The 20910-nt window shown below is 36.8% G+C and overlaps 1 protein-coding gene across 2 annotated transcripts in view; it reads left to right on the top strand.

Annotated features, from left to right (window-relative positions):
• The window catches only part of BRAF (B-Raf proto-oncogene, serine/threonine kinase), a 167013-nt gene that overhangs the window by 68940 nt on the left and 77163 nt on the right, over positions 1–20910 (top strand). For both annotated transcript variants that reach the window (XM_047097110.1, XM_047097111.1), the window contains exon 2: positions 9333–9434. In XM_047097110.1, the coding sequence (XP_046953066.1) occupies positions 9333–9434 (102 nt within the window). The remainder of the gene's footprint in view (positions 1–9332; positions 9435–20910) is intronic.

Here is a 20910-nt window from a genome sequence, read left to right as displayed (position 1 = left end):
CCTTTGCCCGTGTATCTTTTGGATTATTTGACATTTTCCAAAAGGATAGCCAGTTACCCCAGCATTATTTATTTATTTTTTTAACGTTTATTTTTGAGAGAGAGAGAGAGAGAGAGAGAGCGCGCGCGCGAGCAATCAGGGGAGGGGCACAGAGAGCAGGAGACACAGAATCCAAAGCAGGCTACGAACTGACAGCAGAGAGCCCGATCCAAGGCTCGAACCCACGAACTGTGAGATCTGACCTGAGCTGAAGTCAGCTGCTTAACTGACTGAGCCACCCAGGCACCCTAGCATTATTTATTATATGGTCCATGATGTCCCCCACTAAATTATAATGCCAACACAAACTATATCCATTCTCTTTGTTTATTGCTGTGCTGTCCTATTGCTTTATAAATCTTGCTCTCTAGTAATAACAGTCTTACTCTCATTATTTAAAATAGCTAAAAGACTGTATCATTTTATAGTACTTTTGTAAGAATTTTAGAATCAGTTTGCCAAATCCATGGGGAAAAAAAAATCTCAGGATTTTGTTTATTGTACTACACTGAATTAATTTGGGGAAAATTTGAGATTATTACAATATTGAATCTTCACATAAAAGAGCATTTATGTTAGTCTTTGTCAAGTGAAGGGGTGGAACATGCACATACACACATGCATCACATGGCATAAATGTGAAGTAAGATTTAGTGGAAAACAGTTAAGTACCAGAGCACACAGAATCCCCTGAGTTCTGTTATCTTCACACAGATATATACTTAGGGTAGACCTAACTAGAACTAATATACCAGAGAAGGGGCTCCTAAGTAATAATTGGAACTTTGAGGTTGATGGAATGGCCTTATTAGAACGGAGAGCTCTGTGGCTGTCATCAGCCTTTTCTTGCATTGAGCAAACTCAGACCTCAGACCTCCTAAGTCAGCTTGTTGATAGACTACTAAAAGAGAGGAGGAAATAAACCTCCAGAGTCATTTGAGTTTCTCTTCTCAGTCTTCCTTTATGCCTTTGCATATTATTTTGTTGTTCCCTTCACAAAGATCTTGCAAATCTTTTATTAGATTTATTCCTAGGGGCCCCTGGCTGGCTCAGTAAGTAGAGCATGCGACTCTTGATCTCAGGGTTGTGAGTTCGAGCTCCATGTTGAGTGTAGAGATTACTTAAAAATAAATTTAAAATCTTAGGGGCGCCTGGGTGGCGCAGTCGGTTAAGCGTCCGACTTCAGCCAGGTCACGATCTTGCAGTCTGTGAGTTCGAGCCCCGCGTCGGGCTCTGGGCTGATGGCTCAGAGCCTGGAACCTGTTTCCGATTCTGTGTCTCCCTCTCTCTCTGCCCCTCCCCCGTTCATGCTCTGTCTCTCTCTGTCCCAAAAATAAATAAACATTGAAAAAAAAAATTTTAAAAAAAAATAAATTTAAAATCTTAAAGATCTTTTTCTAGATTCTTTATAGTTTTTGTTGCTATTATGAAGGGCATCTTTTTAAAATTGGCTCTGGCTGATGCACTGGATTACTATTCTATCCACCCATCTTGCATTATTTATTTATGTCTGTTTTTATATTTTCATACTCTTAAAAAATTTTTGTTTTAATGTTGTATTTATTTTTTGAGAGATTGGGAATGTGGGGGGTGGGCACAAGAGAGGAGGATAGAGGATCTGAAGCGGGCACCTTGCTTACAGGCTGACTGCTGCAAGCCAGATGCAGGCCTCAAACTCACAAACTGTAGGATCACGACCTGAGCTGCAGTCAGATGCTCAACCGACTGAACCACCCAGGCACCCCTCCATGCTATAACCCTTCCATACCATAACCTCCTGTATATAATATCAGTGGTAACAGGCACCCTTGTCTTATGCCTGACCTTTCACTGTGATATTTTGCTGCAGGTTTCTGTAGATACACTTTTATTAAGTTAAAAGATCACTATTTCTAATATTCCAAGATTTTTAAAATAAGTAAATGTTGAGTTTTTCAAAATACACTCGAATTTTGTTACTGATTTTTAAATTAATTGCATCATGATAAAGAAATAGGGTTTGTATCACAACAGTTTTCTGTGTTTATGAAACATGTTTTGTGGCCTAGAATGTGACTGGTACATAGAGGAAAAAAGGAACAATAACAAAACTTGATCAGTTCCGTAGAAGTCAGAAAATCAAGAAAAAAGCAGTGTAAGTAGAAAGCACACAATAAGACTAGAAATAAATCAGGTACAAAAATGTAAATGAACTAAATTCTCTGATTAAAACAGATAAATATGTTTAAAACAAAACATGCTAGCAAAAGAAAAAAAAACTTTGCATAGTTCATTTATAGGCAACACAAAGATGAGAAAAGACATATCAGGCGAGTGCTGGTGTAGGTAGGTTTGTATCATAAAATAGACTTTAAGAGAAAAAGCATTGTTGGGGAGAATTAAAGGAAAAAGAGATAAAAAGTTTGGAGAAAAACTCAATCCTACATAGAAGTTGAAGTAACAGTACAACAGACGTCTGCATTGGTATCACTTACACCACATAGCTTCAACAATTGTTAACATTTTGCTAGATTTATAGGTCCTGAAAAATTATTTCACTTGTCTAAAATTATATCTAGGGAGATTAACAATTCCATAATCATATGTGTAGTACATGATTAAATTTCCACAGTTATCCTAAGAATGTCTTTTATAGCTGTTCTCCATCCCTAAACTAAGATCTTCTTTGTGTGCATGTGTTGAATTAGTTGTTGTCTTTTAATAGTTCTTGTCTTAGAGTCTTGAACAGACCACCCACCATTTTGTTTCCCATGACATGATTTATTAAAGAGACTAGGATACTTGTCCTGGAATGTCCCACATTTTGGATTGTCATGGCTTTGACTTTTAAAGAGAAAGATAAATGTCTTATAGAATGTCCCATATTCTGTATATGTCTGATTATTTCATTATTTTTTTTTACCTTGTATATTTCTTCTCAACTTGAAGCTAAGTGTAAAAGTTTGATTAGAGGGTGCCCGGGTGGCTCAGTCGGTTAAGTGCCCGACTTTTGACTCAGGTCATGATTTTATGGTTCATGGGTTCAAACCCCACATTGGGCTCTGGGCTGACAGCTCAGAGTCCAGAGCCGGCTGCAGATTCTGTGTCTTGCTCTCTCTCTGTGCCCTCCTCCACTTGTGCTCTGGTGTCTCTTTCTCCACCACCACCACCACCACCACCCCCCCCACACACACAAATGAATAAACTTTAAAAAATTAAAAAAATGTTTGATTAGATTCTGTATTAATGTTTTGCAGGTAAACTTCGTGGGTGATAGAGAATGTGTCATTTATGTTGTATCACATTAAGAGGTACTTGTCCGGTTGTCCCTCTATTAATGATTCTAAGCTACCATATCCTTATAAAGATGTGTGTTTTTCCCTCTGTCTTTAATCTGTGTGGAAATGCTTGGACACTATAGGAGTATTCTGTTCTTCATCAGCTTTTCACCTAACAGCTTCAGCCTCCTGTGATCCTTTCTTGAATCAGTGATTTTATATTAGCTGGCATTCTTTTAGAAAGAGCTTCCCACATCAAATAGGAATAACTAGAATTTTTTCCAAGAAGGTAGAATATAAAATACATAATTCTTTTCCACTAATGTTTAATTTTCTAAAGATGTAACAGTCACCTACAGTGGTGGCAAGTGTCTCCCAACAAACTTCTTACTTTTATGGACTAGTGAGTTTTTATTTATTTATCTTTTATGTATGCCACCTGTTGTAATTAATTATAGTTTTTACTCTTTTTGCTGAAAATCTCCCAAGTTTGGCTAGTAGGAGTCCCTTCAAGCTGGCTCCTATGTTGTTTTGACATCTGTCTGGCACATGAAGATGTTCCAGGATCCCTCTTGAATAATAAGTGGGTCTTAGAATGCTTTACTGCTGCCCATTTGCCCCCAGCAACTGTTGTCACTGTTTTTGTTGTTATTTTGTATAGTCTGCTTATTTAGATTTACCCTTGTGTTTATTAGTTTCCAGGTTCCCCATTTGTATTAGTTTCCTGTGGCTGGTGTATCAAATTACCACAAACCTGGTGTTTTACCGCAAATGTATTCTCTTAATAATTCTGAAGGTCTGAGGTCCAAAATGGGGTTCACACTAGGGCAATCGAGGTGTCAGAAAGACTGTTCTCCCTCTAGAGCACATTTCCTTGCCTTTCCCAGCTTGTAGAACTGCATTCCTTGGATTCCTTGATTCATGGTCCCTTCTTTCAGCTACCCAGGCCAGCAGTGTAGCATCTTCAGATCTCTCTGGTAGGTCTTCACTTACCTAATCCTCTGTAATAAAATCTCCGCATTTTATAAGGATGCTTGGAATAACATTTTGGGCCCATCCAAGATAATCTCCTTAATTCAAAATACTTAATTACATCTGCAAAATTCTTTTTGTCGTATAAGGTAACATAGGTTCTGGGGTTTACAGTGTAGATATTTTGGGGGCTGTTAATCAGCCTGCCATGCTGCTCTGTCTTTTACATTATTCTGGGTTCTGTTTCCTTTTAGGTTGTTAGCTATTTTCTTTTGTTTCTTGAAGTCATTTCATTATCCTCTGGCTTCTTATACTGTTGTTAAGAAATATGCTGTCAGTGTAATTTATTTTTCTTTTCTCTCTGGTTGACTTTAAGAACTTTTATGAACTTGTACTTCGACCTATATAGTTGTGGATTTAGTTTTATCTGTCATGGACAGGACACAGGACTCCTTGTGCTACTCTTGAGAATTTTTTATTTTCAATTGTTTTAGAAAATTACACCCATCTTCTGTTCAAATATGTCTCCCATTGTCTGTTTACCTTCTGAATTTACTAATTCCATTCTTTGCCTTTCCTGTTTTCCATTCATTTTTCTCTGCCTTTTGGCCAATTTTCTCTGAATCCTCTTCTAGTTCTTTAATTCTTTCTTTAGCTCTAATCTGTTTACTTCAGCTGAGGTTTTATTTTAATGACTGTGATTTATCATTTTCTCATGCTCCCCTTTTATATGTATTGTCTTTAAGCTTGGAGATATTCTAGAATTATCTCAATAGAAACTTTGATATTTTGGTCGGCAATTTATAAACTTTGATTTCTTTCTCAAGCTGATTGTATTTGTTTTTTATTTTAGAGGAGTTTTTCAGAATCTTTTCCACTGACTGATTGTCTAGCCTTCATGCTTCCACTGCCATGATTCTTTTAGCAATTCTTCTGAAATTTTAGGACCATGTCTCTCTTTTTGAATTATTTATTTTAAATAAATTTGTTTAAATATATTTGTTTTACCTTTGGTAATAGTTATTTGTTGTTTGGGCATCTGTTAGACTAGCGTGTAATTTTCTCCTTTGACCTGTTAAGTATTATTTTACTGGATTCCTGATGAATGACTAACATTAATTTGAGGGAAAGAACAAGAGTGAGAGAGGGAGAGGGAACTGAAAGGGAGAGGGAAAATGGAATTTAAGAGGTTTTCTATCCTCACAGCTTGGATTATTTATGTGTGTCTGTGTGTTTTGGTTTTTTTTTTTTTTTTTCATTTTGTATTCTCTTTGTCAAGTTTGGATATCTGGATTTTGCTAATTTTATGAAATGAACTTGGAAGATTTTCCTTTTTTATATGCTTTCACATATTAATAACTTATTGTATTTTCTTTAAAGTTTTGATAGAAGCCAATCCTATAATAATCCGGACCTGATGCCTTTTTATTGGGAGGAAGGGAGGCAGTGGCTGTAGTTTTCTGTGCCATTACTGCCTTGCAGTTCTTCCATAGCAGTTGGTCTGAATTTATATTTTATTAATTTATATTTTAACATAGGCATCTTCTGAGGTGGGCGTTAAAAAAATTCATTTTTGTGGGGGAGGGAATTTTGCCATCTGTAAAGTCACTAGAAATGATCGATTGTTTACTAAGATTGCCTGATTTTAATTGCTGTGGTCCACTGAAGAGATCAAAACAGGACAGGAAATCTAGTACCTTTCTTGAATTTTTTTGCTTCTGTTTGTAATTCTTTCATTTCCCTTTCAGGATTGTTGAAACAGATTTTCTTCATTTTTTCCAAGAAGGCATTTTAAGGCCAAAACTATATATCTTCTCTTAGTTTTACAATATCTTATTCTATTTTTTAATATATTTATATTTAATAATTATCATCAAAGTTCTTTCTCTTACTCTTCTGGGAAATGTGAGCAAATTTTTTCTACCAGACTCATCTTCCCTAATTTCAGTGACGGCTCATAGTGATTTTTCTTCATTCTTTGGATATAAAATTACTTTTGTTTCGGGAATTAAGAAATCTTATTCCAGCACATTCATGGTCTGGCCCTGCCCTACCTAACCAAACCTGTCATTTTCTGCTCCCCAGTACAAAAATTTTATTCTAATCAGTTTTAATCAGCTCAGTTCCGTAATTTCCCTCATGTTCATTTTCCTTTTCTAGTCTAATTTTTTTCCTTTCTCTCTCTCATTCCTTGGGGGGTGGTTCTTTACCCTAACTGTACATGAGTTTTATCTATGGAGCTTTAAAAAAAACAAAACAAAACAACAACAACAAAAAAGGCTTTGGATAATAACATCTTCATTTATTTACTGAAGTGGAAAGAATCCCTGAACTAGGCCTAATTTTTCCTCTCTTCCCCTATTCTAAAGACAGCCTGAATCTTAGTTTCAGCACTGATTGAATACCTGTTATGACTAAGACACCAAGATAAGTGATGGGGAAATGAAAGATAAATAAAACATGTTTCTGATCTCAGAGCAGCTAATAGACATGAAAAACATAATCAATTTTAGGATATCAAATTCTGACTATAAAGCACTTCTGCCTGAGTGGTCAATGAAGTCAACATAGAGGGAGGTTATCATTTTCTGAGATGAAGAGACTATAGGAAAAAGAAGTTTTGGGGCGGATTGTGGGCTAGACCAGAAGTTAAATCTTTGAACATGTTAAGTTTGCAATGTCTGTTAGTTATTTTAGTGGAGATATTCAATAGGCAGTTGGACAAAAAGTCTGGAGTTGAGAGGACAGAGCTGGATTTTAAAATTTGGGCTTCATCAGTCCATATTTGGCATATAAAGCCACAAGATTGGATAAGATCACCTGGAGAATAAGTATAGCTAGAGAAAAAAAGACATCCAATGCTTTTTGGGGGATATGAAAAATTAGCCAAGGAGTCGTAAAGGAAAATAATACGATATCTGACAATAGAAAGAAAAGGAAACTTCTGTCATTGCTTCTCAAATTCTGAGATTTTTGCATGTATAACATGCTTCTGGAAGATTATGCTGCTGCTAGTCTATGGACCACTTTTGAGTAGCAGGACTTTGTATGACAAATGAGGCATAACGTGAAAAACATGAAAAAACCGCAACATTTGGAGGAGAATAGGGTTAATATATAAAATATCTAGAACATAGGATATCTATAAATCAACAAGAAAAAAATAGAATGAAAGAAAGAATATGGATAGGGAATTTTCCAAAAAGAAATGTAAATGTCCAATAAACATGAAAAATGGTTTTCTGGGAAATACAGATTGAAACAACAAGATCACCTTTCCCCCTTCAGATTGGCAAACGTTTCAAAGTTTGATAAGACCCAGTGTTGGTGGGATTATAGGGAAAAGCATGGACTCATACCCTCCTAGTAAGAATATGACTTGGGACTTTTTTTCTATTGGAAAACCATTTGACACATTTATTAAATTTTTAAATGCACATAACATTCAATTCAGGAATTCTATGCATTGATATCTAAAAGGGAAACTTAAACCTGTGCCCAGAAAGGCAGTTCAGAACTATTCATTGAAGCATTGTTTGAAGTTGAGAAAAATGGAATAATCTGAATATCCTCTAGGAAGAGAATTATTAAATAAACCAAGGGTCCTGAAGCCCCCTCCTTGTTCATCTATACCCTCGTGTACATTTTTTAATTACCTCACATTTTTAAATTATAACTTTCGGTAGTTTAAAAGGCCTTAATCTCTAGTGTGTATTATATTTATGCTGTTCATTTTTGGTCACACCTTAGAATTCCAGGTTTAGATCATGTAGTTTATGGAGTATCTAGTATACAGTGTAATTTGCAAGCACATTCTCTAACCACTCAGATAAATTGGACTCATTCTTCATCAAGGAAAAAATGACTTTTTAAAAAATAAACACATAATATATGCCTGTACTATAACCACCCAACTTGTGAATTCTAGGCTGGCCAGCTGGATAAATGAATGAGGCTTGGAACCCTGCCAAGAATTTATTTCACTGATAAAATACGGTCTTGGTCTTAACCCCTACCCCTTTTCTCTCAAGGGGTTTTTCCCTCGTGTTGACTCCGTACTTTAAAATTTATACATCTCAGAACAGTGCACATTAGTAGGATCTGAGATGCAGAAGAATTTTGCCTTTCTTGTATAGAAGGGAGAATTACAATGTGGTGATTTTAAAGGGAGAGGAGGAAAGGAGACTAGTTTCAAGCAGTTCAATTAGGAGTACACGAAAACATCAAGGAGCTGAAAATTGTCCTAAAATTATCCGTGACCATCCACTGTTAGGTTGCTCTTGAAGTTTGAAGACCATTGACGATAAGCAGTGTCATAACAATATTACGAAATAAATGTTTCTATCCTTAACACCACCATTTAAAAACAGTAAAATACGTATGTATTGATATGGAAACAACTTTGAGGAATGTTGTTCAGGGAAAAAAACAAGTATTAAAAATGTTTTTTAAATATAATATTTATATGTATTTGTATACTTTGTATATGTATTATTATATTTACTTTAATAAAAAGGAGATGTGGAAAGGATGTATAACAAATTGTAAACGGCAGTTGAGTTTTGGGCAAAGGGTCCAGGAATGTGGGGAAGTGTGAAAAGAGACTTTCGTCATTCTTTTTTATTTTAATTTTTTTTTAATGTTTATTTAGTTTTGAGACAATTTTTGAGAGACAGAGTGTGAGCAGGGGAAGGGCAGAGAGACAGGGAGACACAGAATCTGAAGCAGGGTCCAGGCTCTGAGCGGTCAACCCAGAGCCCAACACGGGGCTCGAACTCACAAACCGTGAGATCATGATCTGAGCAGAAGTTGGATGCTTAACCTACTGAGCCACTCAGGCTCCCCTGTCATTTATTCTGAATACTCATGTATTATTTGAATCTTTTACAGTTGAGAATATTTGTACTACTAGTGTAGAAGAGTTTTTAGGTGTTTAATAAAAGATGGGAAAAATTGCTATGCTAAATGGTCTCACAGGTCTCAGCTCTAAATTTCAAATTTTAAAATATCTCTAATTAGTATCCTAAATGATTCTTATTTACATTCTTTTAAATTATTTTTCAGGTGTGGAATATCAAACAAATGATTAAGTTGACACAGGAACATATAGAGGCCCTATTGGACAAATTTGGTGGGGAGCATAATCCACCATCAATATATCTAGAGGTAAGCTTTTGAGTATCATATCTGTAGTGATTTTTTATTTTTTATTTTTGTTATTTTAGAGACAGCGAGAGAATACAAGTGGGGGAAAGGGACAGAGGGGGAGAAAGGAGAGAGAGAGAATCTTAAGCGGGCTTCACACTTAGCACGGAGCCCCGTGCAGGTCTCGATCCCACGACCCTGGGATCATGACCCTAGCTGAAACCGAGAATTGGATGCTCAACTGACTGAGCCACCAGGTGCACTTGTAGTGATTTGGAAAATAAAAACATGAACTTACAAAAAGCATTTGTACTAGTAATAATGTTTACCCTAGGGGATGAGAAATAGATATGGGAAGGTGGATTACCTTCGTCTTTATTATATTATACTTAATCTTACTTCATTTGTTACAATAACATAGAGTATTTTGTAGTTTGGAAAAGGAGAAGCCATGTATAAACCTCAAAATATTACTCTGTTAAAAAACTTATTTAAAAAAGAGAAAGAGAAAACATTCAGTTGTGGAGGTTAGGAAACTAGTTACTGTGTTAGAAAGTGGGGTCAAATTTTGTGAAGTATGTTTTTTCCTTGTGAAATATCTTTTTTCCAGCAAATCCCCCCAAATTGGTGTTTGCTTTCTTAATAGGTAAAATTTATAATACTTAAATAGCTCAGAATTGCTTAGCTTTAGTGTTTGAGGCTTTTGTATCAAGACTTGAGCATCATAAATTTATAGTCATTGTTCTTAATCCTGTGGGGTAGTAGTTTCTGTTGTAATCACAGATAACCTTTCTTGATATTGGTTTCCTGATGTAAGTCACTTGGGTTCCATGATGAGCAAGCTGTTAGGGGATCCAGGCAGTCAGGCTTCACGGTCCACACTGCTTCCCGCTGCACTACACTGCCTGTCGCTGTAAAAGCTGGTCCAGCTGTAATCACTAATCGTATAGAAATATAACCATAAATTACAAATGATCATTTGCCTTCAAACGCCTTACATTTTTAGGCATGGATTGGTAGACTCCTAAACTAAATTTCTAGTTTAGTAATCTGGTTGCACTTAAAGGACGTGTTAAATCTTTCAAGTATTTTCATGAGAAAGTAAGTTTGCATTTCTAAAATAAATTTGGAAGTTTGGAAATAACCACTGATAAACTGTTGGCTTCTTCATATGGCTTCCGTCAGAGCACACTGCCAGATACCAGTAGTAGGACCACAGTTCATACCTCTGAATACTAGTTAGTATACTTTCCAATATCCCATGCTGTTTTACTTTTCCGTCTGAGGAGGACGAGTGCAGGAGTCATAGGAGGCAAAGAGTCCTGGTGAAAATGGTGATTCTTTATTAATTAGAATTAGACAGTTTAACCAACAGTTTTTGCCAACCATTTCTGTGTCTTGTGAGACTCTCCCCCACCCTTAGTCGTAATACATTTGCATCAATAACCATTTTTGACTATAGCAGGGATTCAGTGCCCCCTCCACACACTCACATTCTTCACGCTCTTCACTGTTCATATTACATCTAACTAGGACAATATAAAGCAGACCATACCTCATAGATTATATCATTAGCATGTAGATTCTTTTTTTAAAAAATTTTTTTAATGTTTATTTATTTTTGAGAGAGAGAGAGAAAGAGAGTGTGAGCAGAGGAGAGGCAGAGAGAGAGAGAGAGGGAGACACAGAATGTGAAACAGGCTCCGGGTTCTGAGCTGGCCGCACAGAGCCCGACGTGGGGCTCAAACTCACGAACCACGAGATCATGACCTGAGCTGAAGTCTGACGCTTAACCAGCTAATCCACCCAGGCACCCCATGCAGGTAGATTCGTATTCTCAGGGACACACTACAGAATTTCTCTGTAGAGGGCGATACAATATAGTGATTAAGATGAACTTTGAAGTCACATAGGCCCTATGTTTGAATCTTAGCTGTGACTTAGCTTCTGCAAATAGGTTACCTAATCTCATTATACCTGACCTCATTGGTAAAATGAGAATACTGTCACACATGTAGTAATTTAAGGTTTAAGTTTATAATTAGGAAATAGCATCATTCTTCACACATATTGATTACGCATAAATTTTTGATTCATTCATTCAGCACATATTTATTAAGTGCCTGTTTATATTTATGCATTTATGCTTTTCTATGCTCTGGGGATATAGCACACAAAAAAAGCAAAACCACACAACTGTGCCTTTAAGCAGCTTATAGTTTTATCAGAGGAGGGAATTACAGGCAATAAATAATAAACCTACATAAACATTGGGAGCCTACCTGGAGATGACAGTATTCTTCCCTGGAGAAAGTTGATGAGGGCCAGTGGGAAGACCTTTGGGTACTGATATTTGAAGGCCCTTCAGTGAAAAACCAAGTTTGTTGGTTAGCCACTGAGACCCATCATTCTGCTTTCTGTCCCTACGTATTTGACTACTCTAGGAACCTCAAACAAATGGAATTGTACAATATTTGGCCTTTTGTGACAGCTCATATCATTTAGCATAATGTCTTCAAGGTCCATCATGGGTCAAAATTTCCTTGCTAATTAAGGCTGAATAATGTTTCCACATTTTGTTTATCCATTCATCTATCAGTGGATACCATTGATGGTTGGTCATTTCTATCTTTTCATTACCACGAATAATGCTGATTTTACTCCTTTTGACTGTATACCAGAAGTGGAATTACTGAATTATGTGGTAATTCTGTATTTAATTTTTTTTAATTAACTAATTTCTCTTTAATTTACATCCAAGTTAGCACATAGTGCAACAATGATTTCAAGAGAAGATTCCTTAATGCCCCTTACCCATTTAGCCCATCCCCCCTCCCACAACCCCTCCAACAACCCTCTGTTTGTTCTTTTATGTGTAAGAGTCTCTTATGTTTTGTCCCCCTCCTTGTTTTTATATTATTTTTGCTTTCCTTCCCTTATGTTCATCTGTTTTGTATCTTAAAGTCCTCATATGAGTGAAGTCATGTGGTATTTGTCTTTCTCTGACTAACTGATGTTGCCTAGCATAATCCCTTCTTTTTTTTTAATTAATTTATTTATAAAAGTTTTTTTATTTTTTTCGGGGCGCCTGGGTGGCGCAGTCAGTTAAGCATCCGACTTCAGCCAGGTCACGATCTCGCGGTCCGTGAGTTCGAGCCCCGCGTCGGGCTCTGGGCTGATGGCTCAGAGCCTGGAGCCTGCTTCAGATTCTGTGTCTCCCTCTCTCTCTGCCCCTCCCCCGTTCATGCTCTGTCTCTCTCTGTCCCAAAAATAAATAAACGTTGAAAAAAAAAAAAAGTTTTTTTATTTTTTCTAAATATTTTTTCTTTTTTTTCAATATAGAAATTTATTGTCAAATTGGTTTCCATACAACACCCAGTGCTCATCCCAAAAGGTACCCTCCTCAATACCCATCACCCACCCTCCCCTTCCTCCCACCCCCCATCAACCCTCAGTTTGTTCTCAGTTTTTAAGAGTCTCTTATGCTTTGGCTCTCTCCCACTCTAACCTCTTTTTTTTTTTTTTTTTCCCTTCCCCTCCCCAATGGGTTTCTGTTAAGTTTCTCAGGATCTACTAGCATAATCCCGTCTAGTTCCATCCAAGTAGTTGCAGATGGCAAGATTTCATTCTTTTTGATCCCCAAGTAATACTCCATTGTGTGTGTGTGTATGTACACATATATATGTACACATATACACACACCCATATACATATATATATATATATATACACATACATACATACATATATATATATGTAGGTGTGTGTGTGTATATATATATACACACACACACACCACATCTTCTTTACCCATTCATCTGTTGGTGGGCTTTTGGGCTCTTTCCATACTTTGGCTATTGTCGATAGCGCCGCTAGAAACATTGTGCCCCTCGAAACAGCACAATGGATAAATACCTACTCGTGCAATTGCTAGGTCGTAGGGTAGTTCTATTTTTAATTTTTTGAGGAACCTCCATACTGTTTTCCAGAGTGGCTGCACCAGTTTACATTTCCAGCAGTGCAAAAGAGATCCTCTTTCTCCGCATCCTCGCCAACATCTGTTGGCTGAGTTGTTAATTTTAGCCATTCTGACTGGTGTGAGGTGGTATCTCATCGTGGTTTTCATTCCTGATGATGAGTGATGTTGAGCATTTTTTCATGTGTCTGTTAGCCATCTGGTTGTCTTCTTGGGAGAAGTGTCTATTCATGTCTTGCCCATTTCTTCACTGGATTATTTGTTTTTTTGGGTGTTGAGTTTGATAAGCTCTTTATAGATTTTGGATACCTACCCTTTATCTGATATGTCGTTTGCAAATATCTTCTCCCCTTCTGTCGGTTGCCTTTTAGTTTTGCTGATCGTTTCCTTCGCTGTGCAGAAGCTTTTTATTTTGATGAGGTCCCAATAGTTCATTTTTGCTTTTATTTTGCTTGCCTCCGGAGCCGTGTTGAGTAAGAAGTTGCTGTGGCCGAGGTCAAAGAGGTTTTTGCCTGCTTTCTCCTCTAGGCTCTTGATGACTTCCTGTCTTACATTTAGGTCTTTCATCCATTTTGAGTTTATTTTTGTGAATAGTTTAAGAAAGTGTATTTAATTTTTTAAGGAAATGCCATACTGTTTTCCACATTAGCTGCCTTTTACATTTCTGTTAGTAATATACAGGAGTTCCAGTTACTCCATATCCTTGCCAACACTTACTTTGTGTGTGTGTGTGTGTGTGTGTGTGTGTGTGTGTGTGTGTGTGTTTCTGATAGCCATCCTAATGAGTGTGACATGGTATCTCATGGTTTTGATTTGCATTTCCCTGATGACTTATGATGTTGAACATCTTTTCATGCATTTATTGGACATTCATTCTTCTGTGGAGAAATGTCTGTTCAAGTCTTCTACACATTTTTTAATTGGGTTGGTTTTTTGTTGAGTTGTAGGAGTTCTTTATATATTCTGAGTATCATTCCTAATTAGATATATGATTTACAGACACTTTCTTCCATTCCATGGGTTCCCTTTTCTCTCTGTTGATTATATCCTTTGTGCAAAAGTTTTTTTTTTATTTTGATGATGTCCCATTTACCTGTTTTCCTCATGTTGCCTGTGCCTTTGGTGTCACATCCAAGAAATCATTACCAGACCCAGTGTCATGAACCTTTTTTTTCTGTTTTCTTCTAAGATTTGTAATTACAGTTTTAGCCCTAACGTTGAGGTCCTTGATCCATTTTCAGTTAATTTTTCTGTATGATGTAAGCTAAGGGTTCAGCTTCATTCTTTTGCATGTGTATATCCAGTTTTCCCAGCCCCATTTATTGAAAAGGTTGTCCTTTCCCATTGAATAGAAACTTTGACACACGCCCTTGTCAAAAACCATTTGACCATGTGTGTGAGAATTTATTTGCGGGCTCTCTTTTGTTTTCCGTTGGTATTTATAGTCCAACTTTATGCCAGTTTACACTGTACTGATTTGATTACTGTAGCCGTGTAAGGATTTTAAAGTCAGGAAGTATGAGATGTCCAACTTTGTTTTCCTTTTAAGGATTGCTTTGGCATTTCACTATCTTTTGAGATTTCATATGAATTTGAGGGTGGATTTTGCTATTTCTGAAACACATGGGGATTTTGGTAGGGATTGCATTGAATCCATAGATTGCTTTGTGTAGTATTGACATCTTTAGAGCTCATAAGTCTTAAATATGAATGGACAGCTAAGAATAACCAAATATTGGAAGAAAGCTTGTAGCAGGAAAACAATAGCAAAATGGTCAAAGCAACTCAGAAATAGTGCACAGAACAGATGAGAACCTGAAAATAACTATAATTAACATCAGAGATAAGAGAAGACAATCTGTTCTTATTTCATGGCTGTACTAAAGAAACAAAAGTCTTAATAGAGAACAAGAAAGAGCTCTTGGTATTAAAATAATTAAAATAGTAAGCAGAAAATGTAAATACATATGTGTATGTGTGTCTGTGTGCATATACATAAACAATTGTTGTAAGATAAAGTTAAGGAAATCTCTAGAAAGCAGAATAAAAATAAAGATGGAAAGTATTAGAAGAAAGATAAGAATTAGAGAATAAATCTAGGAGAGCTATAAAAATACCAAATGCTTTTAGCTACAGAAAAACAAAAACACCTAATCACAAGTTGCCCAAACAAATAGGAGTTTTATTTTCCCCTCCTGTAACAAGAAGCGTGGAGGTAAATTATTTTAAGATTGATTCCACAGCTCAGAGTTGTCAGATGCTGGGGTGGATCTCTACAGTCCTTTAGGCCTTTCTGTCATGAGTGCCACAGATCTGTATGCCATCATAGGACACCTCAAAGCAGGAAGCTGGGATCACAGACGCTCTCTTGTGTCCTACGCGCTTTCAAGGAGGAAATTTTTCCCTTCAAATCCCCTACACGTCTTTTCCTTTATATCTCATTGACCAGAATGGGGTCACATGTATCCCTACACCGGGACTATGTTTATATTTCTTGAAGTAAGAGGCTAAAAAGTGAAGTTTTTCCAGTGTTCACAGTTTGGCTTTAAGATAAGCTTGAGCATTGGCGACTAGAAGTTATGCTATAGTTATTTCGTTCCAAACATTTCAAGATAGGAAATAATGTTTTCTATGTTTGATATTTTTGATATTTCCACAGGAAGATAAAACTTTACCTATCCCTGCATCTCTTCCTTGTAGCAGAACAGGGTGAAATCAGTTCTGTCACCATCAAAATCTTATGTCCTTGTACTAATTTATTTAAAAACTAGCTTTTAAGTTGTTCTAGATTTTTTCCTACTGACGTGAATAATAATTAAAATTATATTGATTCTTTTGATAACTTCAGTGAAATGAACTATAGTACTCTTAAGGAATTTCAAATTTGGCTTTTTAGTCTTTGGTTCCCTTTTTATTTATTATTATTATTTTAACATTTATTTATTTTTGAGAGACAGAGATAGAGCACAAGGGGGAGGGGCAGAGAGAGAGGGAGGGACAGAATCCAAAGCAGACTCCAGGCTCTGAGCTGTCAGCACAGAGCCCGATGTGGGGCTCGAACCCATGAACCGTGAGATCATGACCTGAGCTGAAGTCAGATGCTTAACTGCCTGAGCCACCCATGCGCCCCATAAATCTTCATCCAAAGGAGGAAAAGATAAGTTTGCCTTGAAGAGTCATTTCCCAGGAAATCTTTTTTTTACCCAATTTTTCTCCCTCCGTACATCCAACAAGTTATTTGAATGCCTTCTGTGTGTAAGATAAAATGCTAGATGCTTCTCTAGTAGTAGGTTCTTCTTTTTGGACCTGACATATTAGATTCCAGAAGAGAAGGAATAGTGTTTCTGGAATCACTGTGCTGGTGATACACACTGGTGTTACACACGGAGTCCTAGCTACCATAGAATTGACATGTATGCCAGAGTGCCCTGCAGACAGAGGCATGGTAACAGCAGTAGCTCCTGACATTTATTATTTGCTATCTACCAGGCACTGTTCCAAGCAGATAGTCGGTCATTTAATCCTCAACCTATCCTTTGAGTTACACTTCCTATTCTCATTTTCATTTTATAGATGAAAAAACTAAGGCACAGAGGAGTATAATAATAACATGGCTAATGCTACAAAATTAGTCAATAATGTAGCCAAAGTTTGAATCCACACATTCTGAATTCAGCATCTGCTCTTAACTGCTATATCATTATTATGATACTGACAGCCTTTTTGGTCTTTAATCTGTGTAGAACCCAGGATGATGCAGAGATATTTTATTAAAACAAGTGAAAAGAATACTAGCAGCAAGGTCCTTCTTGTGGAATACAGAGCAGTCCATTAGATACCATCTTTGGGCAATCTGTAAGATTTCATTGTATCTTGTGAAATGAAGTTTAACAATAAGTTTAATGGACTAATGATAAAAAAATGTTTATTTCACTGCTTTTTCCCATTTGTTTAAAGTAGATCCTTAGATAATTTTCCTCCCATTTTTCCCCAAAATTTTATTTTTAAGTAATCTCTCCACCCATTGTGGAGCTTGAACCCACAACCCTGAGATGGAGTTGCACACCCCACTGACCCAGCCAGCCAGACATCCCACCCACTTTTACTTGAGAAATGATTCACATACTGTAAGATTCACTTTTTTAAAGTGTGCTATTCAGTGGGTTTTTTTTAGTATATGCACAAAGTTGTGCAGTCATCACCACTATCTTAATTCCAAAACATTTTCATCACCCCAAAGAGAAACCCTTTACTCATTAACAGTCATTCCCATAAGCCCTTGGCAACCACTGATCTGCTTTGTATTTCTATACATTTGACTTTTGGGGCACTCTGTGTGAATGGAATCATACATGATACGGCATTTTGTGACGGGCTGCTTTCACTTGGCGTAATGTTTTCAAAATTCATCCATGTTGTAGCATGTAGCGTTCATTCCTTTTTATTCCCTCATGTAGATATATCATATTTTGTTTGCCAATTTATCAGTTGACATTTGGGTTTCCACTTTTTGACAGTCATGAATAAAGCTATTATGAACATTCATATATAAGTTTCTGTGTAACATATGTTTTCACTTGTCTCGGTTCTATGCCTTGGGATGGAATTGCTGTGTCCTATGTATGGTAACTTTATGTTTTAACTTTTTGAGGAACTACCAGGCTGTTTTCCAATGTTAGCTGCTCCATTTTAAATTCCCACCAGAAATGCATGAGGGTTTTCATTTCTCCACATCGTTACCAACACTTACTCTCTTGTTTGTTTTTTAAACAGTCATGCTTGTAGTTTTGACCTAAAAATGGTAAAGCATCTTTTTCATGTACTTATTAACTGTTTATCTTCTTGGGAAAAATACCAATTCAAATCTTTTGCCCACATTTTAAACTGGGTTATTGTTCAGTTGTGAGAATTCTTTGCATATTCTAGATAGTAGATCCTTATGAGATACATATATATTTTTTAAGTATTTTCTCCTATTCTGTGGGATTTATTTTTCATTCTTTTGGTAGTGTCTTTTGAATTTTTTTTTTTAATGTTTATTTATTTTTGAGACAGAGAGAGACAGAGCATGAACGGGTCAGGGTCAGAGAGAGGGAGACACAGAATCTGAAACAGGCTCCAGGCTCTGAGCTGTCAGCACAGAGCCCGACACGGGGCTCAAACTCACAGGCTGTGAGATCATGACCTGAGCCGAAGTCGGCCGCTCAACCGACTGAGCCACCCAGGCGCCCCAGTAGTGTCTTTTGAAGTATAAAAGTTTTAATTTTGAGAAGTGCAGTTTATCTGTTTTTTTCTTTGGTTGGTGTGATTTAGCGTGTCATACCTAAGAAATTACTGCCTAATCTAGGTTCATGATGATTTACTCCTATGTTTTCTTCTAAGAACTTTGAATTTAAAAAATTTGTTTAATGTTTATTTTTGAGAGAGAGAGACAGAGCATGAGCGGAGTAGGGACAGAGAGAGAGAGGGAGACACAGAATCTGAAGCAGACTCAAGGCTGTGAGCCGTCAGCACAGAGCCCAACGCGGGACTTGAACCCACCAACCGCAATATCATGACCTGAGCCAAAGTCAGACGCTGGTTAAGTGGTTAAGTGGCTAACTGAGCTACCCAGGCGCCCCTCTGCTAAGAACTGTGTAGTTTAAGCTCTTAGTTTTAGGTGTATGATCCATTTTGAGTTACTTTTTTATTGTAATCTTAGGTAGTACTCCAACTTCATTCTTCTGCCTGTAGATATTCAGTGGTACCAGCACCATTGTCAAAAATCAGTTGGCTGTAAATGTAAGGCTTTATTTCTGGATTCTCAAGTCTTCTGTGGTGTTCTATATATGTATCCTTATTCCAATGTCTTGATTACTGTACCTTTATAGTAATTTTTGAAATGAAGAAATGTGAAGCCTCCAACTTTGTTCAAGATTATTTTGGTTTTCTGAGTACATTACACTTCCATATGAATTTTAACATCAGCTTGCCCATTTCTATAAAAAAGCCATTGGGATTTTGATAAGGATTGTAGTGAATTTGTAGGTCAGTTTCGGGAAAATTTTCATCTTAATAATATTAAGTGTTTTTGTATTATTCAAAAACATCCGACATCATCTGTGCCTTCAACTAGTTTACAGTTTAGTAGAGTCATGTTAAGAACTCAGCTAAGTAATACAAGGATGACAGTAATAAACATAACAAGAATTGCTAGTACTACTTATTCCTGCTAGTAAGAATATTTATGGGTTTTTGCTATGTGGTAGCCTCTGTAATAACTTCTTTTACTTGTATTATCTCATTTAATCCTCACAAAATTTTTTCATAATGAGAAAAACATAGTCCTATAAAGAAGAACATGATAATAGCCTAAAGGAGGTGAAGAGAAAGAATACTTCTTTGGGGTTTTATCAAGCAGAGCTTTGAATTGGACTTTGAAAAATAAGTAGGATTTTGATGCGAAAGAATAAGGTTTTGGGAAAGCTTCATCCTGAAGAAGTATCTGGTATCTGTAGTATCTGGAAGAACGAACCACAAGAATTTTGTTGATGATACTGGTGGTGGCTGAGGTGTGCATTTTTGTGGGAGGACTTGTCCATATTTGCTGAGTAAGGAAACAGAGGAAAAATTGGAAGATATAAGAGAAATTGGGGATAACAGTGTACCAAGGCCTCTGTAGAGGCCCTAAACATTCAGTGCCATTACTAAATTGAGAACAGAAGAGAACTAAATTGAGAACAGGCGGGCCCCTGGGTGGCTCAGTCGGTTGAGCATCCCACTGTTGATTTTGGTGCAGGTCATGATACTGGGTTCGTGGGATCAAGCCCCACATTGGGCTCCATACTGAGCATGGAGTCTGGTTAAGATTTTCTCTCTCCATCTGCCCCTTTCCCCCACTCGTGTGTGCTCTCTCACTCTCTCTCTAAAATAAATTAAAAGAAAAGAGAGATAGGGAAAGGCATGGAGAATTGCTTAGACAAAGAAAGAAGAGGAAGCTTTTATTTGATGGCTTTGACCTCCAGAGTAAATTTGAAGGTAATGTAATGCTGTTTTCTGAGCGAATTACAGATTGGGTGATGAAGGTAAGGAGGCAGAGAAGCATAGAAAAGGTTGGAGTAAGTATTGTGAAAAATGTAATATGATGTTAAAAATTTTCGGGTAGTACCCTAAAGGACTAATTTCCACAAATTGATAATGGGACTAATTGACCTCCTTCTGTCTTCTTGACTTAATTAACTGACCTTAACTAATTGACCTACCTTACTATCTTCTCCAGCAGTGTATGGTAACCTGAGAGAAAGAATGGAATAATTGAGTGGTTAGAATTTACTCCAAATTTGTATTTGACAAACAAGTTGGTAAAAGAATAAGAATTAGAGAATCAGAGATGTTACTAGTGGTATTGTTGAAATGGTGAGCCACAAAGTAGGGGCAATAAGACAGTCAAGGCCCAAATCTAAGAAACTTCAAGGGATTAATGTTGATATCATAAACAGATTAATGTAGTAAGATGGAAACTTGAGAAGGTGTGTTCAGGGA

This window comes from Lynx rufus, unplaced genomic scaffold (genome assembly GCF_022079265.1).
Source record: "Lynx rufus isolate CCGP_SWC_20201006 ecotype Redwood Valley unplaced genomic scaffold, mLynRuf1.p SCAF_4, whole genome shotgun sequence".
Taxonomy (NCBI): domain Eukaryota; kingdom Metazoa; phylum Chordata; class Mammalia; order Carnivora; family Felidae; genus Lynx; species Lynx rufus.
The sequence above is the reverse complement of the archived record's forward strand: the minus strand, read 5'-3'. Positions and strand labels throughout refer to the sequence as shown.